The 21496-nt window shown below is 38.2% G+C and overlaps 1 protein-coding gene across 1 annotated transcript; it reads left to right on the plus strand.

The window, feature by feature from the left end:
- Nucleotides 1-715: 715 nt before the first annotated feature.
- Nucleotides 716-21489, plus strand: iah1 (isoamyl acetate hydrolyzing esterase 1 (putative)). Its single transcript, XM_039748881.1, has 6 exons — nt 716-843; nt 3857-3909; nt 6552-6700; nt 8983-9144; nt 19197-19318; nt 20104-21489. The coding sequence occupies exons 1-6, from the start codon at nt 781-783 to the stop codon at nt 20284-20286; spliced, it is 732 nt and encodes a 243-aa protein (XP_039604815.1). The 5' UTR covers nt 716-780; the 3' UTR covers nt 20287-21489.
- Nucleotides 21490-21496: the final 7 nt, after the last annotated feature.

Here is a 21496-nt window from a genome sequence, read left to right on the forward strand (position 1 = left end):
GATAGACAAGACAAAGATGGACTTGTAACAGAATGACTGCAAAAGCAAAGTGCGGAGACAAAAAGGAACCGCCCAAGATCCAAAGCATACTGCCTCATCTTTTAAACATGGCGCTGAGGGTGTCATGGCTTGGGCATGTATGGCTGCCACAGGTACTGGCACACTATTTTCATTGATGATGTAAATGCTGAAGGCAGTTGCACATTGAATTCTGCGGCATACTGAAACGTCTTATCTGCTCAAGTTCCATCAGATGCCTTCAAACTCACTGGTCGATGATTCATCCTACAAGAAGATAATGATCCCAAACATATTCAGTTAAGGGAACACAGCTAAAAAAAATTTTGAATGGCTACTCCAACTTGCAGGGGAAAACTTGGGGGTTTTCCTTATATTGGCCCATTCCATCTGAACTAGTGTGGTGCTGAGGTGTCACCTATTGCATGGCAGCGCTCGTGTCCTAATCTGGGATCCTGTGGTGCGTGCAGCAAAGTGCTGTATCAACTCATGCTTCTAATATCTCTCTCAAGCCAAGTCACCCGATTTAAATCCAATTGAGCATGTCTTCTTCATTGGCCAAAAAGAACGTAAGGGTACAAACTTTCGATGAGTTGTAATCCACGCTGCTTCGATGGAGACTGAACCACCGAACACCGCCTACAGTTTTTTGGAGTCCGCGTCTCACGTGTGCTGCGCGTGCACGCGCACTACGTCACAGAACGCGTCAAAACCGCCTTGCCCGCCTTCTGTTGGTGTTTCATATTTCCTTTGAGTAAAGCCATGTCTCGCGTACGGAGCATTGTGTGGCCGCAAGTCGTATTATTCGGGGACTCAATAACCCAGGTAAGAACGAAAGTGGAGTGCGTTTAGTTTTGCTGTGGTTACTTTTATCAACCGGATAGAAGAGGCACGTTATTAGGGTGTTATGGGTGCACTAGAATAAGAACACGAAGCCGAGGGGTTGAGCACCCAAGTGCAGCTGTTACTTACAGGCATTTTAGGATGAATCAACACCTTGCATTCTTAAGGATTCCACCTGCTCAGACGGCTATTATTTCGTTTATTCAATAGTAGTTTCAATTTCTCTACGTCATTCAGCTAACAAAGTGACTGATTGGCTCCCGCGCATGTCAATCACTCTTACTTGTCTATTTATTTCTCACTTTCAAAATACCTTGGGTAAAATAGAAATGCGATGTGACGCTGTCGTTCACCACGAATGAATCCCACGGAGAGCATTCATTGGCAAATATGATATAAGAGTATTTTACGTGAGAGACTGCATTACACGGGGCAACGTGACAAGTAACAGTCTGTTTCAGAGGAATTTAATATAGCGCAAGCCCACGACAGTATAATAGTACTTGAGTTCTGGTGAATAACCAGAGCTTTGTCTTAGGGACCGCATAACGTATAAACGAGCCCGAAACACACAGTTGGAGAGTACATTTAACTTCAAAAAGAAAAAAACGACACCCCGGGGGTTAATCCACGTGAAATCAACAGAGACCTCGGGACCGACTATCTCCGATTTGCTTCATACTTGTTGAAATAACGTTATTGAACCCAAAGACAAGTATGCAGTTCCTGAGATACTGAGGAATGGGAATAGGGGAATGTGACCCTAATTTTAACAAAAATAAACCCTACTATAAAAAAGGCAGTTTTCCATAAGTCATAACTTTTGAGCTGTTTATGCTAGATGCATGAGATTTATAAGGGTTTCTTATGTAGTACTGGATCTATTTAACATCTAAAATAGTTGGTCCACGGTTTCATATTTGCCGATTTCTGAGGGAGTACGTTGCTGTACTCTTCTCTTCACACAACGAGCCACCTGGATTGGGACCCGAGTGCAGCGGGTGGCACCTCAGCACGACCCTGGAACAGTATGAGATATTTTTATGGTGACAGGAGTGCCAGTCCTGCCACCAACTCCCAAGAGGGCCGGTTTATAGTTTGCTGAAAACAGAATTAAACATTTATTTTGCTTTAGAGCAATTTTGTCCCTCTATACCTCCATACTAAACCACATCATATCTTTCAGATTTTCATGTTATACTGTAGTTCTTCTTAAGCAACTACTGTACATCCTTGTCTGAAATAATCAAACTTTGAGGCATTAAAATGATACAAGAAAAAAAAAATGCTCACCTATATTTAAAATGCATATTTTCCATGCATGACAAAGTCTGCAATGACTAGAAGGATACAACTGGAAAGAGCTTGCTTTACTTAGTAAATGCACAAACTATAAAATATATTTACTAAGGTATCAAACATGCCATGTTTCGCTGCAAAGAGAAATACAAAGTACAGAGAGACATTTAAAAATATATCAGATAATTCCTAAATGTATTTTGTGTCTAAATAGCCAGAGCACAGTACCAAAGATAAAGCCTTGTTATGTGTAGTATCAGGTACAGCATATATGCAACTATGACAAAGACAAAGGAAATATAGACATGAAATGATTTTTACTATTTTAATTCCTACTGAATTAGACCAGCATCTAGTTACTAAAGAGAAGAGAACATGAGTAGTACCTATCAAAATATGAATGATCTGATGTGGATTAGTTTGGAGATACAGAAAGCCAAAGTTCCTGTTAAACACAAAGTAAGATGTTTATACGATTTTCAGCCAGCCATACACTGGAAAATCTGCAGCTTTGGATCAACTATTTTAGAAGTTAAAAACAACTAATACTAAGCAACACTCGCAGCAAATTCCATGCATCTAGAATTCAGTTCAAAAGGTATGACTTATGAAATATTGTCGTCTTTTAGTGTAATCTGTGCATATCAGCAAGCCTTTGGAACTTCAAGGGGGAATCCCAAAATAATCACTCTCCTCTATTTCAAGAAGTACAACAACAGTTATCGCCATTTCCATTTCAGACACTGAATGTAATGACCAGAACTGCACACAATATTCCAGACTCACTAGAGCAATATATACATTCTGAGTAATTAATTGTAAATAGTTTTCACAATAAAATTTAATATCTTAATTTTAGTTGTAATGCTTCTGTGCAGTGGTTGAACAGTTACTTCCTATATTTTGGCTTCATTTATAATATTGTTTCTTTTTTTGTGAATGTATCACTCTGCACTTTTATATAGTAAATTGCATTTTCTAAGTGTTTGCCGAGATTGCTCCACATTTTTTAAATTTCCATTTCTTACTCTTCATTATTTGTTGTGGACCTCACCAGGGTTGAATAGTCTCCTGTTGTCTGTACACTCTGTCTCTGGCTGATTTCACCAGCTTGATATCCATCCATCATCCAACCTGCTATATCCTAACTACAGGGTCACGGGGGGTCTGCTGGAGCCAATCCCAGCAGGAAACAAACCCCGGGCAGGGCGCCAGCCCACCGCAGGAGACACGCACACACACACACCAAGCACACACTAAGGACAATTTAGGATCACCAATGCACCTAACCTGCATGTCTTTTTACTGTGGGAGGAAACCGAAGTACCCAGAGGTAACCCATGCAGACTCCAGGCAGGGAGGACCCGGGAAGCGAACGCGGGTCTGCTAACTATGAGGCAGCAGTGCTACCCACTGCACCACCGTGCCGCCCCCAGCTTGATCTCTAAATTTTAAATATAACCTTTTGAAGTGAGTCTTTTAGCTTCTACTGTTCAGTGTATTCTACAGGCACTCTTAAGGTTATTTAAATAGGAAATAGCTTACCTGTATTTATTTTTTAACCAGTTTTTATCAGTTAGTATGTTTTAGATATTTTTTCTTTTCAAAAGTAAAAAGAATGTTTCAAATATTAACAATTGTTTATTTCTTGTAGTACTTTACTTTTTTTTTTTTCTCTTTTCTGCACTTAATTTAGTCTTCTTTTGACTCAAATGGATGGGGAGCTGTAATTGCTAGCAAGCTGGTAAGGTAAGCTCTAATTTCAGGGCAAACAAATGTTAAATTACTGCAGTCATTTCAGTACTTGTCTGTCTCCCAATCAATAGCCCCAAATGTTAAACCAGTTTTATGTTAAGCCACCACACAAGCACCAGGGGCCTCATGTATAACGCCGTGCGTAGAACTCGCACTATAACATGGCGTAAGCACAAAAGCCGAAATGTGTTTACGCACAGAAAAATCCAGATGCAGGAATCTGTGCGTACTCCAACTTCCACGTTCTTCTGCTACATAAATCCCGATCAGCGTGAAAACTAACGCTCGTGCACGCGCATTATGTAATGCCCCAAATCCTCCCAGAATTACGCCTATTTGAATATGCAAATCAATATAAATCGCCCTTAAGCGCAGCCTTCTGTGAAAAGACAATGGGAAAAGCACGGGGGAAAATATAAGAATTTCAGCGAATACCACGTGGAGGCAAAGGAAAAACATACTATTTGTTCAAATAAACCGTGGTATAATCAACAAAAGGAAGTTGATCGAGTGACATAGCGTGTTGGAGAAACTTGAAAGCTCACATTCACAAATCGCACAGTGCCGGAAATAAAAAAGTTACATATCAAAGTCGCCGTGAAAAGCCGAGTTGTAAGCCCACTGTCTGAGTGTCATATGAAAGCTTATTAGGGTACAGAGAAAAAAGGCACACAGTGAGGAAAAAGCACGAAATGTCCACTTCAATCTCGACATTTCCACTTTAATCACGTAGTTTATTTTGTCGTTAAAGTAGAACATTATAAACTTCATCTTAAAATCGTTTAATTAACCAGTTTCTCAAATCACATCGTAATTAAAGTAGCACGTTAAATGCTTTGCTTTGTATTTGATCTTCTACTCGTATGTGCTCTATGTGTGTGAATCACTACTTGCTTCTTAAACTGGCTCTCTTCCTCCAACTGGACACAGAATCAATTACATTCGTAATATTACAGTTCTCTGAATAACTAAAATACTGAGATGTATACGTGATATCATTTTCATGATGATAGGAGTTAAAGCACGTTATTAAACATGTGTTTCACTTCGATGAAATAATTTATTGCAGCAGTACTCAGGGGGTGGAAAAGTGCGTGGATTTACGCCAAGTGTAGGTTTTATACATCGCGATTTGAACGTGGAAAAGTTCTTATGCAACGTTTCTGTGCGTACGCACCGTTTATACATGAGGCCCCAGGGCTGTGGAGTCGGAACGATTATTGGGTTACTGGAGTAAAAATGTACAGACTGTGACAAAATATAAATTGTAATAAAATGTGTAACATTTCCAAATTGTCATATACCGATTCAAATTGAAACTTTTTTCTTCTAGACTTTTGATAAAAATGTAGCATCTTTTTTAAATTTGTAAGTTTTTTGTTGTTGATTAATGTTAATCAGTGTGTAAAAGCTGAAGCAACATCGCTACAGCTTGTCGCTTATCAAACTTAACAGGTTAGATCAGTGTTTCCCAGACTCGGTCCTGGGGACCCCCTGTGGCTGCAGGTTTTTAGTTCCACCCGGCTTCTGTTTTTAATTGGACTCCTGGGCTATTTAAGTGATGTGTTATTTCCAAGTTCTGTGTTTTGGGAACAACGGTGAAATTAGAAAACTACGTTTGGTAAAAAAAATATATATATGTTAAAATGTACCAAGCAGTTATATAGGAATAATGTGTGTTTTTTCTTTCTAACAATATTTTCATCTTGATTTTCACTCTACTTTTCTAGGTGTTCTAATTGTTTAATTAATCCGTTATTTACTAATTAGTGGGTCTGATGCTAAAGTACTTGCAGCCTTTGATTATTCAGTGTTGTTCGCCAGCGTGTCTGCTCTGCTCATTTTTAATTGTCATTAATAAAATACAACAAAGGGTGCAAACTGCACAGAGAAAAGGCAAAATATAATGAAATCAAGAAAAGAGAGTTAAGTATTTAAATCTATAGCAAAAGAAGAAATATTTGTAAATGTCTTATAAATGTATGTATGTATGCTGCTGTGTTGTTCTGAATGTAGAATAAAAGAAAAAAAATACCAGCTAATTAATTGAGATCAGTGTTATCAGGTGTTGTCACCGATTATGAATCTGGTTGGAACAAAAACCTGCAGCCACAGGGGGTCCCCAGGACAGAGGTTGGGAAACACTGGGTTAGAGTGTTTAAAAAATAACCTGATGATTCACGCTGGTAGTGATGAAATGCTTGAATCTTGTGTGTTGTGTGCTTTCAATCAACATAGTCAATTAGTCTAATTACACATGGAGGAGTCAGAGTTGGAGTTGGTGGTACCTTAATTTGAGGAGCTGGAGTCGAACGTTTTGTGTGCTGCCTCCACAGCCCTGACAAGCCCAGCACACTCTCACTTAAAACTGAACAACTGCGTTTGTGATGGCAACATACAATTCTGTGTTTACCGTGATGCTTTCTTTTGTGCTGAACACACACCTTTATCATTTTATTGTGAGTGCATTCTAGGGTTTATCTGTTCTTTCATTCTTTCATAATACAACTTTAGAACAGCATTAAAAATTTCTGTTAAAGAGCATTACCTAAATTTATGTGTCTGTCATATTTGTTTGACTGATTATGGGTATTGTTTAATTTGAAAAGACATGTACATTTTCTTTTCTTTTTAAGGAAATGTGATGTAATAAATCGGGGATTGTCTGGTTATAATAGCAGATGGGCACGGATTATTCTTCCTCAAATTGTCAACGATAGCCTCAATTCAAAGAATGTTGCAGCAGTGACAATCTTCTTCGGAGCAAATGATTGCGCACTTAAAGGTAATGTATTGTTTTGTTTTTTTGGCAGAAAGTTTTGATTTAAAAACAAAAGCCAACACAGGGTCTGACAGAAAATAAACCTATTTTACCCCTGAAAAGCACAGGAATAATGAAATAAAAATAGCTTGTATCTTTCCTCCGTCTTCAAAGAAGTCAGTCATGGATGAGAATGCAGTACATTTCTTTATTTGCACAAATGTCTCAGTCCTTGGAATGAACAATCAATTAAACAATTCATCTGCTTTTATACTTTATTCTGATTATATTACCTCATCTAACACATCATGTCATCTGACTCATAATATACAGAACTTTATTACCTCCTCCAATCAACTAACGCCACCAGTAATTCGTAACGGTCGATTCTCCCATTATTCTGAACCCTTCTTCAGAGAGGTGTTTTGCAGATTGCCCTGTTGATTTTGGCATTGCTTCAAAGGAGGGTTATATGGGCTTTCCCATCATTTAGTCTCCACTTCTGGTTTGCCTGAACGTAAAAATTAGAAAAAATATCTTCTCTAAACTTAGCTTTTTTGTTAAACTTTAGTTGTTTCTATACAAAAAGATTCTTTACTGCAATTAAGTTTCAGTCACAAGATCATTCCTCCATTTCACAGTCTTTAAAATCTTCTATCATGGCTGACTCATTTACCTCATTCTAATCTTGAAATGTGACGTTGGTAGTTTCTACAAGTTGGGGCAGAGACCTCTTGTGGTTACTTAACCCTTGGATTACATTCGATCCTTTTCCTTATGTTTAATAATTCATTCTGTTATGGCTTCATGTATGTATACATTGTGGCGGGTGGCGGGTCCCATGCTCGCCCGGGACGTCCTTGCACACTATGTTCAGGGGGAGCAGCCCTAGAAAGAGCCATACCTCCCCCAGGAGGTTAGATGGCCACTCCCCTGGGTTGGAGCAGTGCCTTGGTTTCCCACAGGGCTCCATGGGAAGTGGAGTTGGGTGCAGCCCTGTTGGGTCTCGCAGGCACCACCAGGGGGTGCTGTGTTTGGGACTCATGAGCCCCTATAGGCAACATATTCATCACACCCAGAAGTGCAGCCGGAACTCGGTGATCGAGCACCTGGAGCACTTCTGGGTGAACTATAAAAGGAGCCAGTGACCACCGTTCAGGGGCCAGAGTCGGGTGGAGGAGGACAAGGTTGCCTGGGAGGAGTGGTGGTGCCAGGGAGAGAAAGAGAGAGAGAATGAAAAGAAGAGTGCTTTACTTGTGTGCTTAAGTGCTTGGGACTGTGTTGTGTCTGTGGGTATGGGGAAGGCTTGTTTGTTTTATATATGTTAACTAAAAATTACATAATTTCTGAAAACATACAATGGTAGCTGTAGTATCATATTTTCAACTTATACTCTAGAACAGTAGCTCCTAAATTTGATCCTAGGGACCCACTGTGGCTGCAGGTTTTCTTCCATTTTTCTTTGGATTCTTAGCCTAATTTAGTCAGTCATTATTTCCCAGTTTCTGTGTTTTGGAGTCAATGTAGAAATTGTGAACTAAGTTTGGTAGCTTTTTATTAAAATGTAATAAGCAGTTATATGGGGAATTCTGTATGTAGTTTTTGTTTAAGTCGTTAACAGTATTTTCAACCTAATTGTAATTCTGCTTTTCCAGGTGTTCTGGTTATTTAATTATTTACTAATTAGCAAGTCTGATACTGAAGTCGTTGCTGCTTTCGTCATCCTGGGTGTCTGCTGTGCTGTTTGTTAATTGTCACTATGAGGGTTAAACGAAGGGGAAAATAGGAAAACAACAAAAGAGAATTAAGCATTTATAGCTTTAGAAAAAAACAGAAATATTTCTAAATGTCTTATAAATGTAAAAACCATTCTGAATACAGACTAAGAGAAGAGTAAAAAAGACCAGCTAATTAAATGAGATCAGTTGTTTTCGATTATTATCACCGATTGTAAATCTGGTTGGAACAAAAACCTGCAGCCACAGTGGGTCCCCAGGATAGAGTTTGGGAACCACTGATCTAGAATGTCAAAGATTTCAGTTTATAGCTGTGCATGTTTATATATTCATAAGTCTAAATTTGATAAGGTAATTGCATTTAACCAGGAATTTGGCAATGAATGTTTTGTAATGATTCATTATTATTTGGCATGGCTGTTATCTAATGTGTGGTAATACTGTGGAAAATGTGTATGACATAGTGATATAATGATTTTGGAGTAGGTAATAGTGTGACTTACAATGGATGGAATGTTCTAATATGCATAGAAGCAACAGTTTTTTAACTTGCTTTCTTACTTTGAACAGATAAAAACCCCCAGCAGCATGTTCCTTTGGAAGAGTATGCTGAGAACCTTAAAGCAATGATTGAATATCTGAAAACTGTTGACATCTCAAAGGACAGACTTATTCTTATAACACCACCACCTCTTGATGAAGCTGCATGGACGAAAGAGTGCACTGTTAAAGGTAAAGTAAACTTGGATTTGTACCAAAACACTTCTCATTTCTACTATATTCAAAGTGATGAGGTTTTCAGGAAGTTTGCAGTGAGGAACTTACTTTAATAGCTTTAATATTGGAGTTGCTTATTAATTTAATCACCAGATACATACAATATATATGTTTGCATAACTCTACAAGAGATATTATAACCTAGTCATAAGCACTTTGTGTTTATAATCTCTATAATTCTTCAGTTTTATTACAGCTTAAGTGGTTTCTTTTTCTTTCTCTAAAGATTATAACAGAGTTTTGGATTCCTAAATTACCCCAATAAACAAAGTAATTTCAAAATTTGTTAGCAGAGAGTTTTTTTTATTTTCTATTTTAATGAAAAGGACAGGAATCAACTGGTGGTTAGAGTCCACGAAAGACTGCTTTAGACTCTGCTGTATAGAAACAGCAAGGAGTGTGTGTGTTTTTTTTTTTTTTGTATTTGAGGACACGCTGTTTGCTGTGACCTTTCTTGTGGTAAACTGCTTGAAAATTAAGTTTCACAGTATAGATGTGTACATTTGACATGAATAGTTTCCTAAAAGTACTTGTTTAGGTTGAGATGCCAAGTTTACTTTTGTTTACTTAGGATTGATAAGTAAATTACATCCCATGCAGTAAGATCATGTTCATGATGAACACACATGTATCAAAGATGCATCACAGTATCTCTTTATGTGTTACATCAGAGTTTCTGAGCTGCTAAGAATTAAATTTTTACATTACATTTAGAAGCGTGTTTTACATGCAGATATAAAATCTGCAGCCATGTCAATGAAGGAATGAACAAACTGCACAACATTTTTTTTTTTTTTACCAGCTACAAAATCATATGACCACATGTCTTAATGCTCAAGTTCAACATGATTAGTACTGTATTATGCAAGAAAAAAAAACAAGCAGGGAGGAATATTGCTTCATTTGCTAGCATGAAAATGAAAATGCAGTTGTGACCAGCTGTGTTAGGACGTTGGATATCTCTGGGTCAACGGTTCTTGAGGCTGAACCTCCAATTAGCTGTGAACCACCCAATCTCACTGAGATTGCACAGGTGGTGAACCAACTGAGGGTAGGAAAGGCTGTAGGGATCTGTGGTATCCGGGGTGAACTTCTCCAGGCTGGTGGTAAGGCTGTACTCCTGGCAATGCAGTAAATCTTTGCTTCCATTTAGGAGACTGACATCATCCCAACTGACTGGAAAATGGGACTTGTCATCCCTATCTGGAAAGGGAAGGGTGATCACCTGGATTGCGGCAACTACAGGGGGATAACACTGTTCTCGACGCTGGGTAAGGTCAGTGCTAGGGTCATCCTCAATAAGATCTGTGATCATTTGCTCACCTTCCAGCGACCAGAGCAGTCTGGTTTTACGCCTAAGAAGTCTACCATCGACCACATCCTGGCACTGAGGGTTCTCATGGAGCGCAAATACGAATATTGGCAGAATTTCTTTGCAGCCTTTGTCGATTTTTGTAAAGCGTTCGACTTAGTTGATCGAGCTGCCCTTTGAGACATTTTGAGACCTTGCTCCAACAAAGCTGCTGAATATCATGACCAGCCTGTACACCGGTACTGTTAATGCTGTGCAGAGAGTAGACAGAACTTCTGTGTTTTTCCCAGTTGATTCTGGGGTTCATTAGGGATGTGTTTCTTCTACTCTGTTCATTGCTTGCATGGACTGGGTGATCTTGACTTAGCTAACGATGCTGTGATCTTTGCAGAGTCAATGGAGGCTTTGATCAAGGCTCTCGAGAGACTGAGTGAAGAGTCTGAGTGTCCTGGGTAAAAATCAAGATTCAGGCCTTTAATGACCTCTTAGGCATAGCCATCAGCAGTGTGTCTGTCTGCAGAGAGAGTGTTGACCTTGTTGAGTGGTTTACTTACCTGGGTAGTGATACTTCTGTCTCTAGTGACTCTTCCTATGAAGTCAGTAGACGGATTGGGGGAGCATGGGGGGTCATGGAAAGGGGTGTTTGGCACTCCTGATATCTATGCAAAAGGACGACTGTCCAAGTCTTTAGAGTCTTGGTGCTTCCTGTTTTGCTATATGGTTGTAAGACATTGACACTATCCACTGACCTGAGAATGGAGAAGCCTTTTGTACCATTGGTTTTAATTTGTGTTGAATGAGCGGTTACTCATGGAGTCCCAAATGAGGCACATTACCTGCATTGTAAGGGAGTGTCAGTTACGGCAGTACAGCCATGTGGCGCGATTCCCCAAGGGTGACCCGGCTCACAAGATCCTCATTTTTGAAGACATGAGTAGTTAGACCAGGCCAATGCGATGACCATGTAACACCTGGCTGTGGCAGATAGAGGGTCATTTCCAGAGGGTGGGACTGGACCAAGTGTCTGCCTGGGGGGGTTGCCAACCAGGATCCCGAGCTGTTTCGTCGTGTGGCAACGTGCTGTACCAGTTCATGCTCGCCGACCTGACCTTTTTCTCATCGTATGCTATAAGAGATGAGGATAGGTGTTATGATTTACAGTACCATACATTAATAAATGCCAACTGATCCAAATAATATTTCCTTTAAAAGCTTAATTTAGGCACTTGGCATATACCAAACCGCAAGCATCAGTTGATCAAGATGCCAGTCAGTTGTGGTGCTACACACACACTTGGGTTGGGACCTTTCTTGAGTTCCTAAAATGGTTGTTCTTGGCATATGGGAGGAAATGAGTACCTGGAGAAGCCCATGAACTTCAGTTATCTGCTACTTTTAGGAGTTGACAAGTAACTTTTGAAGAATTCCAAGTTATAATAGTTAACCTTCAATTACACTTGATCACCTACTCTTGAATTAACACAAAATCCAGAGCGGACACTTGCTTTATTTATTTATTCTTCTGCATGCTTTTTCTTTTTTGTTCACCTCCCATTTATTCATTTTATAAGATTAAATGGTTGTTATATAGAACATTGGAGTGTGTAATAGGTTGTACATTTAGAAGAGCATAAAAGATGTTATCTCTACATCTGTTGCACATCTAATTACAAAATCAGTAGAGATCTTCCTCCTGAAAATTTAATTTTGTTGCCACTAACCTTGCTTCTTGCACATGTCACTACTCTCTTCGCAGACATTTCAAAATGCAGTATCGAAGCAAACATACCATGCTGTAGGCAAACAATTCCCTAGCTGAAATGCTTTATCTATTAATCTCTTGTGTTTTTCAGGGAATCACATAGAAAATGCAAAAAGCTGTGATTTTTTTTTTATTTATTATTAATTATACTAGAGATGGAAAAAGCATTAAAAATCCTACTTAAGTAGAGGTGTTGACTACGTTAAAAGTATCAGACATGGAAATTACTCAAGCAAAAGTAATCGAAACAAAGCTCAGTAAAATCTGCTCAGGAAAAGTACAATTTTAGTTACTATAAGAAAAAAAAATGGTAATATCCTCAAATATCCATGTTGTGCATTTGAAAACATAACTGGAATATACATGGCAACTAAATAGATTTATTTATTAAGATGTATTAACAGCATACATACACACACTATATGTATATTGCAATTATTGTACATTTCAGATCTATTTAGTACTAACCACAGATCCTGTCATGTAGTAGTGAAACAGGTCACATTTTAAAAATCAATAAACAAAAAGATATTGCTAGCTAAGCGGAGGCAAAGTACGCTCCAAAACATGACCAGAGGTAGACCAACGTTCTACTCCTGATGTCACGCTTCCCCCTCCCCTCGACCCGCAGCCTCCGTCTCCGATTAGCGCGAATATATCGCTCCTGCAAGCGAACAGTGATTCTTAGTGCGATGAAAGAAGTTGTAAAATAAACTGGAATGTTCAAGAAAATTCTAGAAAAAAAACAGATGTAAATACGTTAAGTAGTCCTCTTGTTTGCTAGCTAAGTGGATATAAGATGAGTGAGGAGGGCCCAACCTCCCTCCCCTTGGCCTGCTGCGTCTCCATCGGATTCGCGCAAATAAATCGGTACCGCAAGCAAACTATGATACTTGGCGTGATGAGAGAGGTTGCAAAATCAACCGGAATGTTCAAGCAAATTATAGAAAGACCCTAGATCTAAATCTGTTAAGTAGTTCTTGCATGAAAAGCAGACAGACAGATGTTGGACTGTAATATATATATATAGTGAACTGGGACCCGGACACACACAGACAGACATCATAAGTTCACCACACACCCTTTATTTTGCAAATATTTACAGTCAGTGCACTTCCCAGTGCCTCCAGCACCGTTCCCCCAAATGTCCAGGCCTCACAGTCTCTGTGCCTTTCTCTTGGCCGCCTCCCATCCTCTCTCCAGCTCTGTCCTCTTCCACCCAACATCCACTTCTGACTGGAGGGAGACGGCCCCTTAAATGGGAATCCGGATGGGCTCCAGCTGCTTCCCGGCAATCAGTCCTAGCCACACCTCAGTGTGGCGGAAGTGCCGGCTGCGCACCCGGAGGCAGTCCGGGTGTCCCCTGTCGTCTTCCCCCCAGCACTTCCTGGTGTGGCGGAAGTGCTGGGCTCCAGGGTTCCTCAGGCACCTGGGCGCCGCCTGGCGGTGGCCACGGGCCCCTACAGGGTTGGGCTTCCAAGCCGTCTACCTGTGGCCCCCAATACAACCAGGGCGATCGCCCCCTCGCGGTCTGGAGGAGGCACAAGCCCTCCTCTGGTCCTCCTGGGCGTCCTGGCCGGGGACCACACGGGATATTCCGGCACCGGAGCGCCGCCTGGCGATGGCCACGGGGCCCTACAGGGCTGGGCCTCCAAGCCCTGTACCCGAGGCCCCCAACATAACCAGGACGGACACCCCCTCGCGGTCCTCCTGCCCTCCTCTGGTCCTCCTGGGCCATATATAATATATATATATATATATATATATATATATATATATATATATAATTAGAGATAGAGAGCTTAATAAATAGTAGTAACAAAATATAAAAAATGGATGACTGTATTTACAATTTTGAGGAAGGCCTGACAAGGTTAAATAATTAGTTATTTAAATTTCTTGGGAAATGAAGCTCCTTCTCATTCTTTCTGCTTTTGATTTGAGGCAGTGCAGGTGCAAATTTTACAATGTTGTTTGAGCTTTGCCTGGCTGCACAATCCTGTGTGTATAGTGAAAACAGAAGGGGACTAAGGACACACCCCTGGGTATAAGACTAGAATATCTTGAATAGATAGGTTGAGTCATTGTATATAGTATTGTATTCTGAGTACAATGATAATGTCAAATGGGCAATTAAACAAAAAAAAAAAACTTCAGTTAAGCTGCAGGTGTTCCAAGGCCAAAAGGCCACCCAGCCCCAACTGAACATTCTACTTAGTATGAATGTCCTTAACTTGTTCTTCATTGTATCCAGGGTTCATCCCAGACTATTTGATTCAGTAGGTCTGGACAGCTGCTTCATTTGAGCACCACAGGTGGGCTGTAGTGTCTTGATCAGGTGGTGGTGGCGCAGAACACTGCCACAGATAACAACATAAAACAAAGTAAAGAAATTTAGATATTAATAAGAATTGCAAATTAATTGAAGGATGTGATAATTTTATGCTTATCTATTGTATTAGGAATACAACTAAAATGTAGCTACAAAAAGGGCAAATTTTAAAATAATCCAGATTGTTAGTCTGACATATCTCTGTTGGTGAATGATACATGATTTTTAGTGCGTATCAGCAAAAGTCTGCCTCACCACTTCCTAAATACTTAACTCTTGGAATAATAAGCAGACTACTATTAGAAGGTCTAAGGTTACGATTTGGAATGTAGGGGAAAAGGCAGTCAAAATATAGTAAGGAGCAATATTATTTAAGGCTTATATGGTATTAGTAGTATTTTAGAAGTCAATTTTAAAGGAGACTGCCCCCTGCTCGGTTTGTTCGGCAGTTTTGTTCGCCAACCCCTGTGGTTGTGCTACACGCTAGCCTCTATGCAGTTCTGCCACTTGTGTATGGGAATGCGGATGTACAATTTACTAACTATTTTACATTACAGCAAGTAATGTGTTGTTTATTGCGTAATATGATTTTGTTCTGCTTGGCTTTGAAATTAACACACAAACTTTTTAAACTTACACTTTTACTGTAAAACTTAAGTAAAAATTTTTTAAATGTAATTTTCGTCAATTTAATTTTGCGTATAACTGTCGGCGGTTGAATTTTGCTTCTTTCGCTCTATTAAATAAAACAACTTTTTCGAATGTTTGGCTCTGAGATTTGTAAATTGTCTTTGCAAAAGCCATTCTAACAGGAAACTGTTGACGTTTTAATGCGAATGGCATATCAAGATCTCCTTTCTTGTGTAATCTTATCCGCGGAAGATGTATTTCATTACCTTTCTTGGATACATCCTTCTTTCTACAGTAATTTGTGCGGTGGAAGACCAGATAGTGTTAACAGTTGTAGATATTCTTCAGAATATTGTAAGTTGATGTTTTCATCTTCTGCACAATCACCATCAACTGTTTCAGCATAGTCTATTGATACACATTTAACCAATTTGCAGTGTAACCGATCAACATTTTTGACTTTATCGTTTCTCTGTGCTAGGATTGCCAGTGTACTGATTTCTTCTGTTGATAAACCTTCAGGATGAAATTCTTTAATAAGATTTTGACATGTCTTCTTAATTGGTGAGGAAAACGTTAAAATTTTTAAGAGCTGAGAGAGCAAGAACTGTGTCTGTCAAAAGGATTCACATTAATGAGAGGTGAGAGTATCATGTGCATGGTTTTCTATGGTTGAGAGGAGGACGTGACTTGAAAACATCTCATGGCCAAAGTCTCAACTCATGGGACTTGAAAAAATCTTCCAAAAAGTCTTGTCTCGTTGCAGGATTTTTTTTATTATAATAGAGAAATGTGTAACAGTGCTAAAACTGGTGAGATATGCTCTAAATTCCTTTTTCTGGTTAAGACTGTTGCTGTTTAATTATGAACTAATTGCAGCTGATTAACATCTTTCTTGAGTAGGCCAGTTAGGAGTGTATTATAGTAATTTTGTTGTATTAAAACAAAAGTGCAAATTTCTCAGCATTTTGCAGTATTAATAAGAGGCCTAACTTTTGCAATGTTCCTTAAATGAAAAAAATGCAATCCTATTTTTAATGTGTATTTTAAAGTTTAGGTCAGAGTCCATGAATAGACCTAAATTATTTTCTTCCGCTTTGACTTTAATGCTAAGGAATCAAGTTTATTACTAATACCTTTTATTATTTCCATTTTTGACAACCACAAAGATTTCTGTTTTTCCTTATTTAGCTTGAGAATCCATTCTGAAAGACTTTGGGCCATAGAGCCCAGCTTGTCAGGGTGATTGGGTTTCCTTTAGATAAGTAAAGCCGGATGTCATCATTATAGCTGTGTTAGTTCACCTTGTGTTTCAGTGTAAGCTGGCCTAATGGGAACATATTAATTGGGGAAAAAAAAACAGCGGGCCCAGAATAGGTCATTGTTGTACAGTGTATACAGTATCATTAAACTTTGAATTACAATCGGCAAAACCAACAAAAATTTTCTACCTGTTAAGTCTGAAACCAATATATACACTGCCTGAAAGACTTACCCATTGACTTAAGGGGATTTATAAGAATGCTGCGGACTACAGTGTCAAATGCTGCGCTAAATAAGAACAAATGGCTGCTGTTGTTCTAAAACATGACTTAAACTTATAAAGAATAGAATATTTATTTAAACAGTCATTTAATTATAGAAAAACTGCTTCTTCTAGAATTTTGCCTAAAAATGCAGAATGGAAATTGTTCTAAAGTTGTCAAAAACAGGAGAGTGTAGATTATTTTCCTTGAGCAGGTGTTTAAGTGCTGCAGGGTTTCAGTTCAGTGGAGTATTACAATTTTTTTTTTTTGGCTATATGTCACTGATACACTGAATACAAACATCAGAATTTTTCATTGTAATGTTGAGAAATGTTTTTATTTATACTTGTATAGCAAAATGCATTGCTTTTATTTTCCAATAGATGGCAGTAGTTGTGCATTTTGTGTTTGGCTCTGATCTAAAGAGCAGGGCAATCCTTAATGGAGCTGAATGTCAGTATTGCATTGAGTCCAGGCTCACAAAAGAACCACAAGGTGCATAAGCAAGTGAGACAGGATGTAAAAGCAATATGTCTGTTTTGAAGATAATAGTTGGCTGATCATCTTCTCTTATCAGACATGTTTTATGTCAGCGAAAGATGACCTCTGCATCTAAAACTTCAGACAATGTATGGTTAGAAAACACAAGGTGTGGTCAAAACCTAGAGAGAGAAGAATCTAGATAAATACAGCAAAGCACACTCAGCATCCTTCTACATACCCTAGAAAAAAATTCTGAAGAAATCAGTACAAAAGATTCACTCTGTTCTTTGAGATGACCGGAATCCAAACAAACAAACAAACAAGTACCCTGGGACTCTATTATTTGTAACAGGGTAAAACCAGCTTGTTATGAAGAATATTAGTTTTGTTTTGTTTTTATATGTGTTTTTATATGTTCCTTCCCTTAAATTTTAATATAGGAAAACTAACCTTCCATCAATTTAAAGCAACCAACATTCTGCCGCAGATTCAAACAATGTGTAAACTCGCATCGGTGCAGGCAAGCTATGAAGAAAATTATCCATCTATCCTTTATCCAACCCTCTATATCCTAACACAGGGCGCAAGGCAGGAGCAAACCCTGGGCAGGGCACCCGCCCACCGCAGGGCACACACCAAGCACACACAATTTAGGATCGCCAGTGCACCTAACCTGCATGTCTTTGGACTGTGGGAGGAAACCGGAGTACCCGGAGGAAACCCACTCAGACACTGGGAGAACATGCAAATTCCACACAGGGAGGACCCGGGAAGCAAACTCGGTCTCCTTACTGCGAGGCAGCAGCACTACCCACGGTGCCATCCATGAAGAAAATCAGCAGTGCTAAAAAATTGCGCAAATGCTGAGAAATTAACAACTATGGCCAATATACAGTAAGTGGCCAAGAGACTAGATCTCTTCTGAAACCATTTTAAAACCAGGCCCTGAATGAACGTTTCCTTACGCAATTGTTTAGGCAAGAATTAAGGAAGGGAATACATTCATAACTTTGTACATTTGTCTGTAGGAGAGAGGAAGATAAAATCCTGCTGCCTTAGATTTTTGTTTTGTGTTGTTCATTTATTGTCCTCTCTCTGTACATATCCTCATATATTCATCTTCTGTTATCCTTATGGTGGCTATTAACTGTATTGTTTTGCTTATTGTAGTAAGAATTTTGTGTAGAAGTAACCTTGCCTGCAGTTCTTCCTCACATTCTTCTGCAATATTCAAATGCATTACTCCCAGATTGACCATAAAGTTGCCACATAAAGTGTAAATCAGGCTTGTGCGTGAACATGTGGATGGAAAAAATAAAATAAATGATATTTTTGCCCACCAAAAATGGGGAAATACAGAGCGGTTTTATCAGTATTTGATAACTGATCAGTTTTCATCAAGTTTTGCTTATGTATGAAAGTTTGTGTAGACCACAAAATTTTAAAAGCACATTGGTATACTGTACATTTAAATAAATGAAACCTTTAATTTCCAACTATTGTTACAGACCTGCTGCATGCATAATGATCCACATGTTAGTCAAAGCCAAGGTTACAGATTTGTGTATTATGTAATGTAAATTGCGGAGACAACTGATAAAGTTCAGATCAGTTTTCCACAATTAATAAAAGGTTTAATTGGAATAAAGTCATTGTTTTTCTGAACTATGTGTATTATACATTGCCATTTTTTACATAGATATGGTTTTAAGTATAACTTCAGACAAATTAAAAACCAATAGTTGCAAAATATAACAAAATTGATTCATTATTCAGTAAATTGCAAAAGAACGGAAAAAAATCATCACAGTATTAAATATTGTAAGGCAGGCACCATAATAAATTTGTTCACTAGTGTTTGCAACATTTCCTAGAAAATATCTCTGAAAAATGAGTGCTCTGTGGATAGTTTTGCATTGTCTGTAATGCTTTTTATTAGAGTATGTATATTTTTTTTCTTAGGGTGTGTTTTAAATCGACTCAATGCAGTGGTTGGACAGTATGCTCAGGCCTGTGTCCAGGTAGCATCTGAATGTAAAGTTGAAGTTCTAGATCTTTGGACATTGATGCAACAAAATGACCAGGTAAATAGCAAATACTACATATGGTAAGCATTATTATTGTAATATTTAAGACTAACAGACAGAATAGAGCATTTATACTATGTTGAAAGGTTTAGCTTTAAATTTATTTTATATTTATGTTCATAAACTATCAAATATATCTATGGTGCTGCTTTTAAATATTTTGGGCCTGCTGAAGTGAATTGTGTTAATTTAATAAACATACTGTACATAATAATGATTTGAATTTTTAATGCTTCATTTTTAGCTTTTTCTTGTAGTTTTAGAGTGTCAAGACTGGGGAGCTGTCGGGGGAATAAAGGGCCTGTTAAAGCTCATTGAGGCAGTTCTTGTGTGATTTTTGGGCTATACAAGAAATGCTGTAAATTATTCTTGTTGTTTTAGTTAGACTTGTCTTAAAACATGATTTTTTTTTAAACAAGGAAACCGCGTGAACTTTAATACAGTATATCATGGTATAATCCAGCCTTCATGAATAAATTGCTGAATGAAAATATTTGTGATTCGTTGTAGCTTCTGCTGACAGTGCCAGGTATAAGAGTTCATATGAAGACTCGTAGAAGTTTGCTACCAGGTTTAATTTACATAATTTTAATCATCAATGTATATACTATAACAATATTGCCAATGGTTAGAGGAATTTTACACAGTATTTTGATCTTGACCAGGGTCTTTTTATATTTTACCATTTATTTGTGTTTAGTTATTTAAAAAAATTGTTACATTATGTGTCCTTAATCTGCAGTATATTTTAAATCAATCCTCCTTGTGTTTCCTGTGCACAGGACTTCTCAACGTATTTGTCGGATGGACTTCATTTATCTGCCAAAGGAAATGAATTTGTTGCACTTCATCTTTTTCGTCTAATAGAAAAAAGAGTAGCTGCCCTCCCTTACATTCTACCTTACTGGGCTGATGTTGATCCCCTAAATCCAGAAACCACCCTGCTGGAGTCTGTCAACCAGTAAAAAATCAATAATCCAGATTTTGTAATGAATTTGGGTCTATATGTACAGTATTTCCTTTAACAATTTAGTTGTCTAATAGCACTGGACAATACACTTGCAAATGTCTCATAATGTCTGCACAGAATGTTAAGACACAATTTCATTTTTTTTTTCTTCCTGGTGAGCAATACTAAAATATAATTTCTAATATTTTAAAAAGACTGAATAATGCATATCAAAGACACTGTAAATGCACTGAATTTTAATTTTTAATATTTGAAATGATTAATAGTTTCTGAGAATTCATACAAAATTCATTAAATCCTCTAGTACAAAGTACAGTGTGCAGTTTGCTTCTTTCAAACGGTCATCACAATGTCCTCATTTTCTATAATAAGAAATGAATAGTTGTGCTTGTTTGATCTTAGAGGTTAATATGATGAATTGCCTTTTCTTTGTTAACAAGCTGTCAATGCAGATGATGTTGTACAGTAGATCTGTCTAATGGTGTCATTTTTCTGTGTTTGTCTAAGAATGCTTACAGGGTCTCCTATTATTAGTTTGCAGAGCGGCATTTCCAAGTAATGTAAAGCCTGCTGCTGTTACCTTATTTTTTTATTTAACATTTTTTCATGCTGGTTATATTTTAAGATTCACGTTTAAAAGGAAATGCCAAGAAACCTATACATTGTACCCTTAAATTAATTCATTAAAATGGCTTTGTGTTGATAGACCCTTATAATATAGTGCACACATCTGTGCCAGACGAAAGTGTCTGTTTACAGAGAGTTACCTGTGTAATGCACAGATGGAAATGTGGAACAGGTTGAAGTGTGCAAATTCTTTCCTGTCATCACTGTCCATGTTAATGCAAATAGCACAATTACTGGATGTGTAGACTGCCATTTGTGTAGTAGTGTTGAAGAGCTAGCTCAAATACTTCATAGTGAATTGACGTTTTGGGTAGTAACAATATACAGTGGGTGTAGAAAAGAATCGCCCCTTTTTTTACAGCCTTAAATGAAAACACACAGATAAAATGTTTCATCTCAGATTGACTTACTCTGAACTGTAGCTGTGATGCCTTTCACTTGGATGTTATAGATTGCATTGAGTAAGTAAGAAGAAAACTAATGTAGCTAAGGTAACAATGAGGCATTTTACAGGCATATTGCTGTAGGTATCTATGAGCCCCAGCAGTGTTTCTTGACACATATCTGCTGAGTAATTC

This window comes from Polypterus senegalus, chromosome 3 (genome assembly GCF_016835505.1).
Source record: "Polypterus senegalus isolate Bchr_013 chromosome 3, ASM1683550v1, whole genome shotgun sequence".
Lineage (NCBI taxonomy): Eukaryota > Metazoa > Chordata > Cladistia > Polypteriformes > Polypteridae > Polypterus > Polypterus senegalus.

Excerpts from the sequence above, each read along its gene's own strand:
- iah1 (XM_039748881.1), top strand. The coding sequence starts at position 781 with ATGTCTCGCGTACGGAGCATTGTGTGGCCGCAAGTCGTATTATTCGGG. Across the intron at positions 9,145-19,196 it reads GAAAGAGTGCACTGTTAAAG|GGTGTGTTTTAAATCGACTC; the intron begins GTAAAGTAAACT and ends TTTTTTTCTTAG. Across the intron at positions 19,319-20,103 it reads TGATGCAACAAAATGACCAG|GACTTCTCAACGTATTTGTC; the intron begins GTAAATAGCAAA and ends TCCTGTGCACAG.